At 37.9% G+C, this 19,171-nt stretch overlaps 1 protein-coding gene across 1 annotated transcript in view; it reads left to right on the forward strand.

The window, feature by feature from the left end:
- Positions 1-19,171, forward strand: part of DYNC1I1 (dynein cytoplasmic 1 intermediate chain 1) — a 311,144-nt gene that overhangs the window by 29,495 nt on the left and 262,478 nt on the right. The window contains exons 2-4 of the mRNA XM_035020602.1: positions 1,998-2,114; positions 9,064-9,178; positions 11,956-12,046. Coding sequence (XP_034876493.1) covers positions 2,007-2,114; positions 9,064-9,178; positions 11,956-12,046 — 314 coding nt within the window. The 5' untranslated portion in view covers positions 1,998-2,006. The remainder of the gene's footprint in view (positions 1-1,997; positions 2,115-9,063; positions 9,179-11,955; positions 12,047-19,171) is intronic.

Below are 19,171 nucleotides of genomic sequence, written 5' to 3' on the forward strand. Positions count from 1 at the left end.
TGCTGTGACTTCCCATCTCTTATTATACCAAATGGAACTCACTTTTCTGTTTTCCCGAGGCTTCCCCTGTTGCCCCCATATATCCATTCTTACAAACTAAAGTTTATATTTCTTGGCTTGGATTCATCCACATCTCTTAGCCTGCTGGTTCCCATTCTATAGGTCTTGGCATATCTGTATCTTCCCTTCTTTGCTAGGTCCTGACCTCCCGTGATATCCAGCTCACATTCTACCTCCTCCTCAAAGTATACCCTTGCTCATTCTAATAGATCTTAATTACTCTTTTGCTCTGCATTCTGGCTAAACTTGTACATTGGGGTCAGCAGAGTGTAGCAGTTCAGAGCATGGACATGCTTGAGTTTTGTTTCGGCCGTGGATTGACTGTGCTGCCTTACGTCTTGCTGAGCCTCCATTATCCGAATTGCAAACAAGGCATTAATCAAAATACTGGTCTCCTTGGATTGTTATGATTAAATGTGATAAAAATGCCTAGCACTTAGGAATCAATAAGCCAATATCGTGGAGAACATCTCCAGCTGCACCACATGCCTACAAAGTTGAGTTACGTACTCCTTGAAGGAGAGAATCTGGTTTTGCTCATCTTTTGTACTCTGAAACCTTATAGAGTGCCGAGCACGCATTAATTATCCAACAGTTTTTGTTGAAAAATGAAGATAGGGTGTGATCATGAATTGATTACAAAGATTGATTATTATGATTACTACTGTTATTATTTCATAAGTCTTTGCCATCACACCACGAGCAAGAATATGTATAGAGGTTAGCACAGTACATTTCCCAACTGTATGTATTCGTTGGGAAGTATGTCTTAGGGTGACTGTAGGTTCTTGATTACCTTGTAAAGGCAGTGACAGGAAGTTTGAAGGATTTTTCATTGTTTTGTGTTCTTTGGTTCTTTTTTGCCTTTCAGTGCTCTGTTATCTACGTAGGGATTCATTATATATTCATCACAGCTGCATATAAATAATATGGAAATGAATACTCATGACATTGACGGATGTTTTTGTGTTTTGTTTTGTTTTGTTACTTTATTTTAGGAATTTGGGTCGGGGGGGTTTCTTCATTTCTCGGTGTTTCCATTTTCTTAGTTTCCAACTGAGAGCACAAAAAAGACAAATATAATCATTGGTAATTTGGTGAGTCTTTTCCAAACTCATTTTACTTGCAAATATTTCTGGCACCCTCACTACCAGCCTCACCATCCCCATTAATGTTAAAATTAAATTTCATTCAGATAAATTTCCCCCAAGAACTTGCCGTGGTGTTATCTACTCTTTCATGGGTTCACAAACATCTTCGGGACAGGGAAAGTGCCAGGATAAAGCACAATCGCATTCAGTATGCAAATGAAACTTTTATAGAAAGAGGATTGTCCTGGAGATGAAATTAACTGTGACAGTTCGGGAGGAGTTTTACAGAAAAAGATTAACATGTTAGGTCTTTAGTGGCTGTCTTCCCTGATGCATATAATGTTAGGCAAAATGAAATCTCTGTGCCCAGGCTCAGTGGAGACATGGTTAGTGAATCCATAGATATTTGAATGGGGCACATCTCTAAGGGTTTATGACAACCTATTTTCTTTTCTTAGTGTGGGGATGAATTGGTCCATTATCGTCTAAATTGAAAGTCCTGGTGAAGGTTCTTTTTTGATTCTCTCTTTTTTGTTTATTTATTTGTTAAGAAACTTGCACAGAAAATGTCTTGCTTATTCTGAAGTTGCTATAATCCTTCCCACCAGCAGAGACTATACCATTGTATTGCTTCAAATATTTATGAATACATAAAAAGGTAAGTATTTATGTAGTGTGAGACCAGACCTAACTTAATTTGTTTCTTTGATTCTTCAACATAGGCTAAGTAATACAACCTGTTATGGTAAAAAAGTCACATTTTCAAGCTTTTGAATGATTTTTTTGCAGTGATAATACAGAAAATTTATTTTTATGTATTCACATTTTTTTTTCTTTTCCTCCAAGGAAACCAACATGTCTGACAAAAGTGACTTAAAAGCTGAGCTAGAGCGCAAAAAACAGCGCTTAGCACAGATAAGAGAAGAGAAGAAACGGAAGGAAGAGGAGAGGAAAAAGAAAGAGGTAAATACTGGGTATTGGGGTGTTCCAGGGAACAAAGAAAATCACTTGATTTTGAGGGGCTGGCCAAATGGGTAAAGAGGACGCTCTAGAAGAATCCTTCTATGATTTCTGAATAAAATGAATGGATATCTACATACTCAGACTCCTAAGGTCATTGTCACCTGCTATGTGCTAGTCAAGCACCACCCATGGTCCAGAGGTCCCCAAGCCCCAGATTCACCCCAGACTTGCATAGAACCCTGAAAGTGGTCTGTGAAATCTCTATTGTTAGATATTTCTTAACCTTTCTGTATCTCGGTTTCCTATGCTAAAATGGGAATAGTAATATATTTTTTGTGGGGTTGTGAGAATTAAAAGAGTTAATCTTGTAAAGCACTTAGTAGTAACCAGGCTCTACTTAGTGTTTAATGTGTGTTAGTTTTAAGAAAAAAATTTTTAAAAACTACCAGGCAGAACATTTTAGGAGAAAAATAGAAAAATGATGCCAGTGGATTTCCATGGTTTCTTAAGGGGTATGTGTTTTTCAGGGTAAAACAAGGATTGTAGGTCTGACAGAAGGAAAGCTGCATTTCCCTCCCTTGGCGAGAGGGTAGATAGCATAGGAGTAGACTCTGCTCCATGGACATAGAATTATGACATATTAAGGCTCGAATAGATTTCAGAGACCTTCCACTGAAACCCTTCTTTATGCCAACAGAGCAGAAACCCAGAGGTGAAATGTAGCTTTTCTGTCTGTCACACCCAGAATCCGGGGCTCCCTTCCCAGTTCCGTGTGTTGCTGGCAAATCATGTTTTCTTCTACTATCTTGATCCAACGGATAATTTATTTTTAATTCTCCAATTTGTCATGGTCATGGAGAAATAGCCCACGTCTTGGACAAAAGAACCAGATGCCAAAGGTAGTTTTGAATAGCTTTCTGAGAAGGCAACTTTATATAGTGTGATACCCTTGTGTGTCTAGAAACCAAAGCTGCTTCCATACTCAGAGTTTTTCTGTTAGGAAAAAGAAAATGTGTTTTGATGCCTTCCAATCTAAATAAGTGTTGTTTCATAAAATAAGGCTGGGAGACCAAGGTAACAGATTTATAACAATTATTTTCCAACAAAGTAAAACATAATTGCAGTTGCATTTTAGCCTTCTGGCATCTCGCATCTCTCTGTTCCATTACACTTTGATTGATGCCCTGGTTTATTTTGTCCTTGACAGTGCGCATAACGTTTTTCTCTTGGAGATCTTTGCTGCTATATATGCAGTCTTTGAGTGAAGCAGAGGTGAGAATTGACAAGGAATGGCTATTCATTTCCATGCAAAGCCAAAAAAAGCATTAGGTTATTATGCTTCCTTTCCTTCAAATGTCAACGCTTACTATAGTTTTAAAGCACCTGTTATCCTTTACTAATAACCAGTTTCCTTTTAAACTGACATTCTAATATCCAACTTGAATTTCATAGAATTACTACAAAATGTGATGTGGTATGGGAAATCTGGTTCCAAATTATGCTGTCTGCTTCATCTTTGTCATTTTACACATTTGGGGGGAAATTACAGGCAAACAAGACTGATTGAAACAGGCCACCCTTTTTGTTTCTGTACCAGGCAGCTTTGTCTGATGGAGACTCGGTTTGTTACACAACAGACGGAGCCCTGGGAGACAGGCAGTGGCAGGGGGTGGGGAGCGTGTTACACCTGAACTCTACATATTCCTGGGTCTGGAATTAAAGTCACATAGTCTTAGTCTCCTCATTTCCGCAGGTTGAAGCCTGTGATGTCCTGACCTTGCTCCAGGGACTCCTATGGCAATTCAGAGCCCTCCTTTTCCATCCCAAAGTTTTTAATTCGAAAGATCCCAATGGGGCCAGACTTTGGGCCTCACTTGGCTATACCATCTTTAAAGCCTGTTCTGTCCCTCAGCAACCTATTCCCCCCTGCAACAGATCTTTCCTTCAGTCGAAGTACCTTTTGTAGACTCTGATGACTTGGTTTGTCTGAGCAGACAGTGCTGTGAGACAGAGGCAGTAAAGCTCAGTGTTATGCGCAGAGGCTTTTGAGTTGAATGCACCTGGGAAACCTGGCTCTGCCCTTCACAGAATGGCCTTGAGGGAGTATGGGACCTTTCTGACCCTGTTCTCCCTTTTGGAAAATGGAGAAGAGATCAGTGCCTACCTCAAAGAGTTCTGTGAGGATATAAGGAGATACTGGAGAGCAGTGGAAGGCACAGAGGAACTGGTCAGTAAGAAACGGCCGTTCTTCCACTCCTGAGATTGGCTACCAGAGTAGGAGAATGCCGCCCATATAGTTGGCAGCTACATTTATCAGGACCCTGCTGACGAGGCCGTCTTCCAAAAAATGCCCCATTATTGGAAGGGTCTTGTAATTCAAGGCTTCTATTTTCCTGGAATTAGAGCATTTTGTAGCTGCAAGAAACCTGGAAGTAATTTATTCTGATCTTTTTTTTTTCCCCCCAAATGAAAAGACTGGGCCCCAGAAGTCTAAGTCTTAGAAGTAGCCCCCTTCAGGCTCAGCAAGGATCCCCTCTTCCACCCCATGGTCCCAAACAGAAGCCTGGGGTCATTCTTTTTTTTTTTTTTTTAAAGATTTTATTCATTCATTCGACAGAGAGAGACACAGCAAGAGAGGGAACACAAGCAGGGGGAGTGGGAGAGGGAGAAGCAGGCTTGCCGCCGAGCAGAGAGCCCGATGTGTGGGGCTTGATCCCAGGACCCTGGGATCACGACCTGAGCCAAAGGCAGACGTTTAACGACTGAGCCACCCAGGCGCCCCCTGGGGTCATTCTTTTATTACCCCTTCTCCAACTTGTAGTGGTCATCGGATCCTGGACAGACATGACAGCATTCTCTTTCCTCCCCCACCTCCTTTCTCCCTAAATCCACATTCCGGCCAGTCTCAGCTATGTACATATCACCTATGGGCCACACTCTCTCTTGACAGAGAGTTTGTGAATATTCTCCTCTGCTTGTACCATTCTCCTACTTCTCCCTCAAAGCCTTCTCTGTTAACCCCCCCGCCCCCCATCCATGACTAGTTAATACTGCCCCTATCCTTGACCTTATCAAACCATTTAGCACAGAGCATTATATTTGCATCTTCCCTTGTCTTTCTCTCCCAATAGAGTGCAGGCTTTGAGAACAGGGCTGGTGTTTTTCATCGAGTCAATGTCTAGCACAGATTGGGCCACGTAGTAGGACTTCAATAAAGGATTATAGGGTGAGTGCATGAATGAACACACAAACTAGTTATCACTAGTCTGGGATGCTGCTCACAGACACCCTTTCCAAACATCTGGAATTCTTTCCTGCAGATATCCTTGGAAATTCTGATCTCGAGTCTATGGGATGCTCCAGTCAACTGTCACTGACTCCTGAGTTTAAGATTTTCTAGTTTTTGTGGTGTTTGTAGAGAGTTAGAAATAGCCTTAATCTTACAGGTTTGACTTTTAACTCTGTTTAGGCTTGTAATTTAAATAAAGCAAATTTAGAATAGAAAGGGACCAAAATGCTCTTTAATGCTAATCTGAGTGACTGTTTTTACCATGAGTGAAAACTGGTGTGAATTAGGACCACCAGGTTGATTATCTCCACAGAATCTAGAAAACTGTACATGTATAAAATTACCACTCTCTGCTTGTTTGGATGTCAACTGCTTTCTTGGTTGTGGTATTATGGATGAAATCTGATTTTAAAATAAATATAGTGGCTACTGTTTAAGATTCAGAGTCAGTTTCAGGAAAAATTGGCTTTAATGCAATGAGGTGTGCTTAATGGGGCCACCCTGAAGTTTCGTCCTGTCCTTGCCCTTCTGCTGAATTGCTGTAAGGTAGGACAGACAGAGGTTTCCTGGCCTATCCTCCCTTGTTCCTCTAATAACTATGGAGCTGTCTTTGAAAAACTGACTTGACAATTCTCAGCTGACAAATTTTCTTTCTTTGATTTTCCTCTCTGGGTCTCAGCTGTGATTACTCTTCACAAAAAGAAATATCATTTGCTGGGAAAGACACCTAGCACATTTTTTAATTGCTAGCACTGCAAAACCACTCCTGTTGGGTCTTTAAAATAGATTAGGATTCTGTAGTAATTACATGGGGAAAATCAAAACTTTCATGACTAGTGCACTTGGTATAGCTAACTGCCTTGGATAAAGTAACACTTTATTTAGTTTAAGGTGCTAATTGGTAACAGATAGGAATTGCCCTAATTTCCAGTAAGCTCCAGTTACCTAATTTTGCATTTTTCATGGTCATCTTTGAGTGCTGATAACTTGCTTAAGCTTCTGTTACATCTAGGTAGACACTTAACCTTATTCATATTTGTCATTATAGTGCCTCTTTCCTTAAGAATTAAGGAAGGTGGAAGGTAGAGAATGAGTTGTAGAGGTACGTTACAAGAAAAGGAGTGAAATTTTGGAGGTGGAGTTCAGATGTACTGTTACTGCAGCATATGCAACATGCATGTTGACGTGTGAATTACCCTTGTGTGTTTGAGTGCTTAATGATTAGTTAGAATACATTAAAAAAAAAATCTGTGCTTCTCTGCCTAGGTTATGCATGACAGAAAGTTAGAGATAATATGTCCTATGTTTATTGGAAAGGGAAGGACAAGGCAAATCTTGTTCTATTTGCTCTGTTTAAGCTCCATTAGAACCTCTCAGTTTCATTACCCCTGGCATTCTATTGTCCTTTACTACATTTTTGTTGAAAGAATGAGGCAAGGTTATGAATCTTTTTGTTGCTAGGATATAGAAGTGGCTTTGTTATGAGCACTGGGTGACTGGAAGTTTAGAGGACTCCCTCTAACAGTGGTGCTGTAAAGGGGCTTGCTGACTGGTGTGCAGTTGGTAGAAATTGGCCTGAAGGATGTATAATTCTGAAATTCCATAGTCATAGAATAACAATGACCTAAGACAGATATTAGTTCATTTATTCAATACGTTTTTTTATTGAGCATCTAACGTGTCAGGCTGGGATCTAGATATGAGGATATAGTGTTGAGCAGAATAGAACACGTATCTGCCCTCGGTAAAGCTGGGAGTCCAGTTAGGGCTAAACTCTTCACTGTGAAACCATCTTGTTTCTTACTGGCTTCCTAAGACGGATTTTGCTTATCTTAGTTTTTCCATTTATATTTCAGTAGCTTCAATGGTAATTCCCTTTCCTTGGATTTCCTCCATCCTTCTTTCAACTCTGTGATCTGTGAATATTGATTTAGATCCTCACCCTGCAAGGTCCTTTTCCTCATCGTAGTTCTGTCTTGGCCTCTGTTGTACGCATACACTTTGGAACTTGCTTCAGTAGTTTAAATGTTAACATTGGAAAACAATGTGAACTTTGCCATCTTCACAGACAGAGATGAAACTGCCATTCCAGAATTTTGGGTTCCGTGAGATATGCCTGAAATCCTCTAGTGCTCTCATTCATACTCATCAGCTCCCATAATGGCAGTTTTCCCCTCTAATGGCAGATAGACTTCAAAAATATGAGAGTGTTCTAAGCCTGAGTCGAATAATAACGGAAGTGTCAAGCAAAGATGCATTTTGCTTATGATTAGTGTGTAGGTTATCATCTGGGAATAAAGCAAAAGTTCCATGAACTTTTTCTACTTTAGATGCCACAACGTAAATTACGCTTTGGTGCTTTGAAATGTACTCTGCACCCTTGAAGCAGATAATATACCTGTTAAGGTATCTAACTTGGGGAGGAAGGTGTGTCTGGTAACTGGATTATAGGTTTTTGATAAGCTTTAAGACAGCTTCACTTTTGTAAACTCACACAGCTTTGTCCTGAGGTAGCCGCACATCAAATACGATGTTACCATGTTTCAGATGTGGGACAAATGCCTTGTCTTAAGTAGTTAACTGTGTTAGGAAAAAGAAAAGAGACCTGAATGTTTAATGAGCCCAGAATCCCACCACTGACATTCTTTAGCTTGTATTTTGACATCACTATTCTGTAAAAACCACAAATGAGGCATAGGATCTGTCCATGAGAAGCTTACACAGGAGGTGTTTGTTTTTTTTTTTGTTGTTTGTTTTGTTTTTTGACAGGATTTGGGAAAGAAACTTCTTCTAAATGATTTTTTGTTCTATATTTTTCTAAATGATAATTTTCTCCTTTGAGTTAATATGTTTAATGGAAACCTGTGAAACTGGGACTTCAGTAACACTTACATATCAATATTGCTCACATGCCTTAATAAACATTATAGCCTGATTTATTTTAAACCATGGCAAACTTAGATTGCTGATACAAAGAGTATATTTTACAGTTACAGATTTCATAACTAATTTTATTTTTTAGCCAGATCCCAATAATTCTTTGCGTAATTCTAACATGGGGTGTGAATATTACAAACATACACTCATTAAGAAATGATAGTATGTCTTCCCAGAAGGGACAACGATGTTGAAAAAAATGAGCATTTTTTTTTTAAGATTTTATTTATTTATTTGAGACAGAGAGAATGAGAGACAGAGAGCATGAGAGGGAGGAGGGTCAGAGGGAGAAGCAGACTCCCTGCCGAGCAGGGAGCCCGATGCGGGACTCGATCCCGGGACTCCAGGACCATGACCTGAGCCGAAGGCAGTCACTTAACCAACCCAGGCGCCCACAAAGAGAATTTTCTTAAAAACCCACATCCCAGTCAGAAATATTTAGCCCTGATGATTTCTTTTAAAACCAGGTGAGAGAAGCTTTCATACCATGTGACAGAGGCAGGGGAAAAAAAAAAACAAAACTTCCAACCAAAAGAGAAATTACCAGGTTAGCAATTATTAAATGGAGGAGTTACAGTGTTTTTTCATCCTTCATACACATGATTATGTCTATGTAGGGCTTTTGTTTGGTCTTCACACATGCATTTACCATTTTCAGTTTGAGCCAGGAAAGGCATACATTTAGTTCTGCTAATTTTTCTTTCTGGCATCTACTCTTTTTAGGCTGATATGCAGCAAAAGAAAGAGCCTGTTCAGGACGACTCTGACCTGGATCGCAAACGCAGAGAGACAGAGGCTCTTTTGCAAAGCATTGGTATATCGCCGGAGCCCCCTCTAGGTACTTAAACAGTGTTACTGTTTTCTTAAATTTGTCTTGCATGGGATATACCATGTCCAGCGTTTACTATTCTTTTATGTCACTTTTATTTTTATTTTTAAGGAAATTCTGTGGCTTATGGTTCAGATGTATTTATTTTTTTGATTTGAGGGGGCTGGAAGGAGATGGGGAGACAGTTTGTAGAGCTGGTAGCAATTTGCTGCTTATTGACTGATTATATGGTCAACCTTATCTACTGTGGACTAGTAGATTATTTTATACTTGTTAGATGAGTTGCCACATGGTAAATACAAGAAATCTTGGAGTTTTTTTCCTTAAATTGTTCTTCATTTTCATGACTGAATCCCAACGTCTCTCTGCCAACCTAAATACTGTGAATCTGGTTATGAATTTCATAACCACCACAGGCATAGAGTGATGCCATGATAAAAATAGAAAGCTCAGTGGGAAATGTGAAGGAAAACTGAAAATAGTGACAGATTAGCAGCTACTTAACAAGTTTAAATTTATTTGACTCTATTGTAGAACTTGGTTTCACTGCTAATTGGCATTCTCACTACAACACCCCTCCTCCAGCAGCTCATTCATTCGTAGTTAATTGTCCATGATCTCATTTTGTCACTAGGGTTTGGATATTGAACTATTTGTTTCATTTGTGTTAGAGGTAAACCTCTACATGTGTTTATTCTGTCACTTACCTATATATCTCTCATGTGATAATTTATTTTATTTTTCTTTCTCCATTTGCTTTCCATACATTTCAGGATAATCCTAGGGTGTCTGTAAAACTACACGATACCCAATATAGTAAAAAAAAAAAAAAAGAAAGAAAGAAAGAAAAAGAAGGAAAGAAACTTTAAAAATAATGCATATAAAACAATGCAGTATCAGGTCTCCATTTCAAAATGGTTTGTTTTCTTCAAATCCCATCATTGGCTTTTATATTAAAATAAATTTTCAGTTATTTCCATAGTTACTTAAACTAAGAATAAAAGTTATCCCATGTATGACAAAATGACAAGAATTTTATTAATATAAATTTTAAAAAGCAATATATAATAAACCTATGAATTATTAAGTATTGCTGGATATAATTTAATATATACACACACACCACTAAACCACCATAAAAAAGCATTTTATACTAAACCTCAGTTTGTATTAGGTAAAATCATATGTCTCACAATGATAGAAGAAGCCCCTATAGGATGTTGATTAATCTGTTTAGCTTCTTTATGGTGTGGAAGATGTAACCTGTGGGATATTTGACTGATGGACCTTCTTAGAGGAGCTGATAGACTTTTTAATACTTAGTTGACCTGTGGCATAATTTAGACACTTTGCAATAATCCATTATAGTTTTGCCTCAAAATAGCCTTTGAAATTCTGTTGCAGTGTGAACACTGGTCAAACACCAGAGTAGTATGTTCTGTTTTCCTCTCTTCTACATAAAGCCAGCAATTAAACTTTCAGAACGAAACAGTTACATATCTCTGAACCATGACCACCATGACCAAATTCTGAGCTACCCCTGCATTCTTGCCAGGGCACCTGGCCAGAGTAGAGCCCATTTTCAATTTTCATCCATCTCTCCAACTTACCCTCTGACTTCCTGCAGCAGGTAATCAGTGAATTAATTGTGGGACCACATGAAATTCCTAGTTTCTTGACAGATCCGCCATTGTGTTCTAGGATTTGGACAAAATAGTTAAACCCTTTACTCTATTAAATAAAAGGAAATTGCACATGATTGAAACCAAATGGGAGTCCACACTTATGTATTGAAGTTCCTCTCCGCCCATATGGCTTCTTTGGCATGTGTGATACTGAGAACCCATTGAATTCATCTGGCCTGAAGCCATCTTGGCTATTCGGTACAGCTTCTATCTGAAGGACATTTGGCTTGTACCTGAAGGGTAGAGAAAAGGAAAACACATTTGCATTTCCTTTAGCTTTTTTCTTTTATTATCCTTGCTCTCACATGGTCAGCTTGCCCTCACCTCCCTCTTTGAGCTTCCCTCTCCTGTCTTTGGAATGGCAGTTTACTTAAGTGCCAGAGCCTGTGCCTTCCAGGGCTGCTGGAGGCAAAGGAAAACAAGTTCCAAACCCAGTAAACAATACAATGGGATGAAACTATTAATTAAATGTAAAAATAAAGCAGCCTGGCATTTTCCTTTGTTTCAAAGAGATTTTTAAATTACTAGGTTCACCATTTAGCCTTTCTGTATTTGTCACTTAGTCTCTCAGAGACAGTGCAGTTTGCATTCCATGGAGAATGGATTACCCTCCAAAGCAGACATACAACAGCCTTGACTGACTCTCCTTGACCATTTAAAATTACTCAGAATTACTTATTTCATAATCTTTCAAAGTTTTATAGACACCCATTTTATTTTTTAATAGGTCACATCTATGCTAACAAAATCAAGTGGGGAATTGGAATTGTCCAGATAGTTCACCCTAGAGAGATATTTAACTTGAAATATCTGGATAGCTGTTTTGATTCTCCATTTCACTTTGTTAAGATGGACATGGCCTTAGAATCCCTAAGATAATTTTGTCTAAATTCATTTCAAATTTTAATTTCTAAAATATGAAAAATTCACTTGACTTTCTTCCTTTTCTTTCCTTTTTTTTTTTTTCTTTATCCCATCTTAATCTCTCCTGGCCATACAACCACTTTAATTTGGGCCCATTTGTTTTGATCTGACACTGCTCTTCTCCAGTGCAGTCGCTGCATTTTTTAACATGGGATACCTGTTATTTTCATTATTTAGTCCCAACCCCTATGTCTCCCTCCTCGAAATCAGTGAGCACTCCTAGTGAAGCTGGAAGCCAAGACTCAGGAGACCTGGGACCACTAACAAGGTAAGAAATGTCCCTTTACAAAGGCCACAGTGGATGTCAATAATATTAGAAAACAGAGACCTAAGAAACCAGTGCCACTCTGTGGTGCGCTGTTAAGTGTCCATGCATCTGCAGGTATACTCAGCCAGTTTATGTTTAAGTTGATGGTGGCTTGTTATTTTAGTGGCATAGAAATTATTTTGAACTAGAAATGATAAACTTCTATGCTTCCTTGTGCTAATTGAGCACCATGTGTCTTGTTTGACAAACAGAAACACATCCATTAGCTTTGGCTTAAAAAAAAAGAGAAGGACCAAAGGCAAATGGAATATATATCCAGCTTCTCATTATTCTACTTTGGTTTTGGTTTCCATGGGAATTTTTGTGAAGAGAGCACTGAGATGTTCTAACCCTAAATTTAATTTTTTAAGCATGTTGTTTATTGGCTTAATAGAGTTGACTAATTTGAGAACTTGGTCCCCAAAGTGTTTTTATTATCATTACTAATTTTTATGATCATCAGGGTTGACTGTTCTGTGAGTCAACTGCCAAATTTTTATTACAGTATATATACTCAAAGGATTATGAAACTTCTGAAAGTGGATATATAGACATTTTCTAATTTGACCACTGAAGGGGTATCCAAAAGGTAAAGATGTGAAGAGGGAAAAGAGAAATCTCATTAATATGCATAGAGTCACGGTAACTTCCTTAATCCGGTCGCCTTCGGTAGGATTCCCACATGCTGGTGTACATAGGCAGGTGATATAAATGAGCGGGGTGTGGGATCCTGTGGCAACTGGTTAGGAAGCGCCCTTCTATAAAGGCCAGATGGTCTCCTCACAGCTCAGGCTGGTTGAGCTCATGTGGGAATATCGACCCAATTTTTCCACACCTTTCAGTTTTTCTTGAGAAGCTAAAAATTCAAGTATTTATGCAACAGCCTCCTGAATGTTAAATGTTAATGGCTTTGTTAAAGTAGCTGTGGGCCAGATTTCGCCTGTGGGCTGGCAATTTGTGACCTCTGTCTTTGACTCTTAATTAAAAAATAAATCATAAAATACTAAAACTTCAAATGAAAGAAGAAACAGTCATCCACTATACTACTGTTCTAACAAATCAGCCTTTGCCTTGTCTATATACCTTTCAATCCTTGTGCACCTGTGTACCTTTCTTGTTACTATGTATGTTACTGGATGAGAGGTTTAATTTTGCATTTTTCTTTTTCCATTTAACACATTATCATCATAAGCATTATCTTTTGAAAGTACCTTGTGTCCATATAGGCCTAGGAAATTTTGGTAGAGAAAAAGACGGAAATCAGAATAGTATTAGCCTGAGCTGTAGGGTGTTAGTGGTGTGTGTGTATGTGTGTGTGTGTCTGTTTCTTTTTTTCTTTCTGAAACCAACATGTAAGTAAGACTGGAATTGTCTCACTCATGTTGGCATGTTTCAGAATTGAGTATTTTCTTTTAATAGGGCATTTGGAAACCAGTGGATGCTGCTTTCAATGTAAGAAGAATGGAAGTAGAGGTTTTTGTGGGCACCAGGCTGGTTTATTTTAGCAAATCGCCTTTCTGATTTGGGGGCAGCACACGTCTTTCTCTCATCTTTTGCTTTGAACACATCAAAAGGTCTTCGAGGGGAGGAAAAAAAGTAACAACACGGTTATGTAAGATCTAACATTTGTACAAGAGCTGACACAATGTAATTGCATTCCGTAGGGGGTCCAGTGGCCTATTAAGGTAATATATTTGCCTGTTTCTATACAACAGTGGTGTTGTGTCATGAATGCTTCGCTTCAAGGGGTGCAGTTGGCAGCATTAAATTCTATTACTGACTTCACAGTTGATGAGCCCTTTTGAAAACTTTCTAGAGAAAGCTGACCTCTGCTGTTAGCTCTCTGGGGACAGCAGCAAATATTTCTTCTCCAGAACATCACTCTTCATTTCTTTGCCCACTTATATGATTTTTTTTTTTAACTTAATGAATCACTTTGGAAGAGGTGAATCACAAATTCCAACGAAGTTCAATTCTCGATAGGAATGTTCTGGCAAGGGCAACAGGAAGCCAATGACCAAATCCCTTGTTGAGCACACGTTTCATAGGAATGCAAGAAAAATGGTATTGGAGAATTAATGATTCTCAGAAAAACTGAGCACCGAGTTGCCTCAGGAGAAGACATTAGGAATAGCTAAGTAAATCTTGCTCTCATTTTGGACTAAGGAAAATGCCATGTAAATTTATGTTTTTGCTTCCATAAATAGATATGGGAGTTAAATTTCAGAAGAACTTATACTTCAGCTTTTAAAATTCCACTTGAAATATCTTTTTCTGTAGAAGAAACATCTTTGAAAACAATTACTATTAACTTTAACACTTCATAAACCATGAGACTGGGAAAAGAGCTTGGTAAATCCTGAGAGTACAGTTCCGTAGTCACAAATTTGCCAATGTGTGTGGAATTTAGGCTCTTTGAAGAATGGAAAATCTTTCAGAAGATAACTTGGAAATCAAGTGAACACATCTGGTCCTACGAAAAGGTGCACATACATTCTGTCATCCATGTGCTAGAATCTCAAACCAAAACTGAAATTTTCTTTACAGAGCCAGAATAGGCAAACATTTCCTATGCGACCCCCGTGGGTGGTTAATTTGCAAATTGTCACACTTAATATACCCTGTTATACTAAAAAGATTAAAACAGGGCTTTAACAAAATCAAGTACAACAAAAATTCCTTTTATTGATTTTTAAGAGCAGTTGAGTTAATGTTTTAAAGTAAGTGAATAGAAAGTAGAACTATATAATCATTTTTCAATTATACTAGTGTGATTTAATTTTAACTTAAAGGGGCACAGTTTGTTTTGTAATTTCTGCTTCTGTTGTTACTGCCTGCTTCTCATTTACAACTTACATTTGTGACATTTTTCTCTTTCTCTTAATTTTGGTAGAAGCAATTAATCATTGCTCAGTTAATTAGATGTAAAAAAATCAATTTTATTAATAAAACATTTGAAAGCCTAGTTTTACTTATAAACATAGATTTAAAAATCCTGAATATACTATATGCAACTGAAATCCAGCACAATATTAAGAAGGTACTATGCTATGATTAATTAGGATTGATTAAAAAATTCAAGGATATTTTAGTATAGGAAAAGGTGTTACTGTAATTCAGCATATAAAAAAGGTCCAAGAAGGAAAAGTGATCATTGTAGTATATAGTTAAATGATACTTGAGAAACTTAAACACCTATTCCCATATTTTAAAACTTTTAAAAATATTAAGAATAAAAATATTTTTTCTCAAAATGATTAGAAATACTAATCTGAGACCAACAGCCTACATCTCTTATACACAAGAGTGAAGCGTTTAATACTTCTGGTTAGCCTTTAAAGAAGAATGACTTATGTTTAGTTGAATACATGTCTCTCTTCCTCAGGAAATGGCAGGTTTCTTGAGGTCAGGGAGTAAGTGATATTTGAGATTGTATCCATATAGTGAGTTTTTGATAAATGTTGATTGAATAAATCTATTATTATCCTAGTTTTTACAGATGAGGACACTGTGGCACAGAGAAAATGAGTAATTTTTGAAGTTCACACAGAATATAGCTACAGTGCTAGGTTTTAACCTAGACAGACTGATAGAAATTTTCACAATCTATATCACTACCCTACATGATCTCTGACAACAATTGATATAAGTGATATACATGACTTACCCCAAAAGATTATTATTAGGATTAGATAAATTAATATCTGTAACACACTTAGAAAAGGGTCTGGAGTATATTAGTATATGTGAGTTTTAGCTCTTATTGTTTTTTTTTTCATAATTTATTAGTCACATTTTTCCAATGGAAAGAGATCTTTTTTAGATTCTCTCCTAAAATATGCTGGTGTCATTTTCAAGTTTGATAATGCTCTATCTTCAAGTAATTATGTGAAAATGTTGAACATGACAAGGCCAAGGACAGATTGTGGTCTGTGTCCCTGGAGACCACTTTCTGGGTTGCCCAACTCTTAATGCCTAACCTTCATATATTCCACCAGAAACGATTATCTAGGTGATAATAATCATTTGCCCACATTTATTCTTCTCATTCCCATGAATGGCTCACCGAGGGCTTTGCACTAGGGCCCTCCCCATGTTTAGCCAAGATGCCTTAGGCTTCTCAGTGATAAAGCTAAATTGGAGGCTGTACCAGCCTGCACAATTCTGGGAAAGTGTGTTGACCACATAAAGTTCTCCAGGTCACCAGTGTGGAGGCAACACCCTGTCCCAAACCTGATTCAAGGAAGAAAATTTTCAAAATGATTTAAAAAATAAAGCATGTGTTAATTTGATAACGTACAATCTACCATTACAATAGGAGCCCCCATCCCGTAACATCTTTAACAAAATAGTCAGAAGGGGAGGGTACTGATGTTTGTCTGTGGTGAGAAGGAGCATGGGGGATGAGGATAGTAACAGAAGTAATTTCTATCTTCTTTTTTGACCATCTGGTCTTAACACTTCATTAAGTTCTACTTTCCAAACAATTAGGACATTCAAATCCCCCTCACATTTTATTTTTAATAATCTCTTATTATTATGGAAACAACAGTGCATTTTATACAATTAGAACATATTGACAAGCAAAAACTAGAGAAAAATCATATTCCTGCCACCAGTGGTTAGCACTCTTAACACCTTAGTGTGTGTATTCCTTCACACAATGTATATGTCATCGTATATATGATAAATGATGTCATTATACAAGCTGTTGAACTTGCTTTTCTAATCAAGTGTCCCTCTTTTTCCATTTCAATGCATTTTCATCTTACTTAACGTCTACACTATTTTCAGCTTTCCCCAATTGCTCCCCACATAATCCTATTGTATTTAAAATAGGTCCCCGGTCCTCCCAGCGATCGGTATCTATTAACCAAAACTCTTATATCCATAGATTTTCTCTAGGGAGGTAAGACCCCTCCCAAGGGGTCCTCAGTGCAGCAGCAGAAGAAATGTCTTGTGAAGCACTTAACAGGAAAACAAAGGTACCAAGGTCATTCAGCCTTTCCGCCTTCCGTGCACTCCACATTACAATTCGGGACCAAGGAGCAGATATCCACAGACCTTGTGCTGTTCAATTTAAACATTAGGCTTCTATATAGTAAATATTAAATTTCACGTTGACGGGATACTTTGGCAAAATTTAGATATTTGATAAACTCTTTCTCCGATCTACCTTCTCGTGAACACTTAATGAAATTAGAATAATTTGTTTGTAGTCAAGCTCTGTGGGCAGCACCTGGTTATCGCTTTCTTTTCTCTGTGATTTCAAGAGAGGAAAATGGGCTAAGAGGCAACACCAGCTTAATGCCCAACATAAAACCCTCAGGACTTTCATTTTTATCCGCAATTGAATTTCATAGGGTTCTCTTGCACCACATAAGCCTCGAAGGATTTTTGATCCATTTTTGGTGAAAACATCACCATCTTCTAAGGGGCTCTGATGAATCAGAGGCTAAAGGAAAGATATTAAGGTTTTGGGAAAGGTGAAAAAATACAATAAAATAATATAAAACCTTGGAGGACATTTAATAAGCCTATGATATTTTGTATATACAAATTTTTTAAAAATTATCATTATGTAAAGAGAAATTGATAGATTGCGACCGGTTAATTGCACTTCAGGGAGACCAATATCACGGATTACAGGGCTGGTTAAAAGTCAGTCTCCTTGGAAATTAGAATAAAAGGCACACTATAGGATTTTCTTTTTGTTGTAGCTCATTAACTGATTGAACATTTTTGATATCTTATTCATCTGTCTTCAGGAGGGTGAACTGTAAAAGTATCCGCATATGGTTACAGTGACCCAATAAACAAGGGGCTGCTGAGCTTCCTTGTAGAGAAACTGCTTGCTTGACAGCAGATCCTCTGGGAAAGATTTGGGGAAAACATGTCCTTCCTCTGTGATGGGAAGTCTTAGGTTTCTCTTTGGCTCCAGTTCAGATGGCATTCGTGCATGGCTTAGTGTGGCTGATGGTGGAACTCCATGTTAGGGCTCAGATGTTAGTCAACAGAGGGCAGATACCCACACAGTAAATTAAGAAAAAAAAATTTTAAAGACCCCAATATAAGTATGTATTGCACTATTCCAGTTTTATTTCTGACATCGGAAGATCTTTATCATCATCATTGTCTGTCTTAAGTAAGGAAATAATTGAGGTTGGGAAGTAAAACATTAGCTCGTTATTTAAACACCATCCTTAATTAACTGACATCATGTAAATGACAGTGACAGATTGAGTGATAGGACAGATTTTTAAATGTCCTTATTATTCAGTTGATTACCTTTGGAAATGACACTTAGGAACATAAGTGTTTGGAGATAACACCGACTGGAGACTCTCTGTTTGGCATTGTGCTCACATGGGCCCAAACTATTTTCTTTATCTGATTAGTGACTAGTGACTTGTTTGATGGAGAGGACATGTGGAACCAGCGTTCAGAGACCCTGGGATTCTGGAAGTTTGGTATTCTGCCCTCGAGCTGTCTCTCCACCTCAGAGAGAGAGAGGAAAGAATGTGAGGAGTTGAGTGTCAGTGCAGTTACTTTAAGGATGAAATAAAGTTGCTGAGCTCATTTCATAGAGAAGATGGCTGGACTTCTCTTTATTCTCAGCACAAATCTCAGCTTGGGAGATATGAAGGGTTTTAGGCCAGACATTCCCCGATTTATTCTTTCATTTTTTGGTAAAATGAAAGTAAAAACTATTTCTTTGGGAATCAGCTTGCCCTCAGCCTTCATGCCCATCAGCAGAAATGGCAAGTAAAGAACATTCCTTTGTTTCTTCATTTATCCACTCATTCACTAAATAGTTGAGGATTTATTGTGTGAAAGACACAGTTAGACCTGCAAGGAATATAAAGATAAGGAATTCTTCTCACTCCTAAAGGGCTTGCTTCCAGTAAATTGACAGATTTAATTTGAACCCGTCTAAGGAAATGTTGCTGTGTAATTACAGCTCTCAAATATTTGTACTTGTAGAGATGAGCAATAATGTCATAAACCATTATTCCCAAATCATCTGTAATTAATTTGTAGTATATTCATTTGGGACAAGTGGTTCTGGTTCATTACCACCCTACA

This window comes from Mirounga leonina, unplaced genomic scaffold (assembly GCF_011800145.1).
Source record: "Mirounga leonina isolate KUSES-001 unplaced genomic scaffold, KU_Mleo_1.0 Mir_174, whole genome shotgun sequence".
NCBI lineage: Eukaryota > Metazoa > Chordata > Mammalia > Carnivora > Phocidae > Mirounga > Mirounga leonina.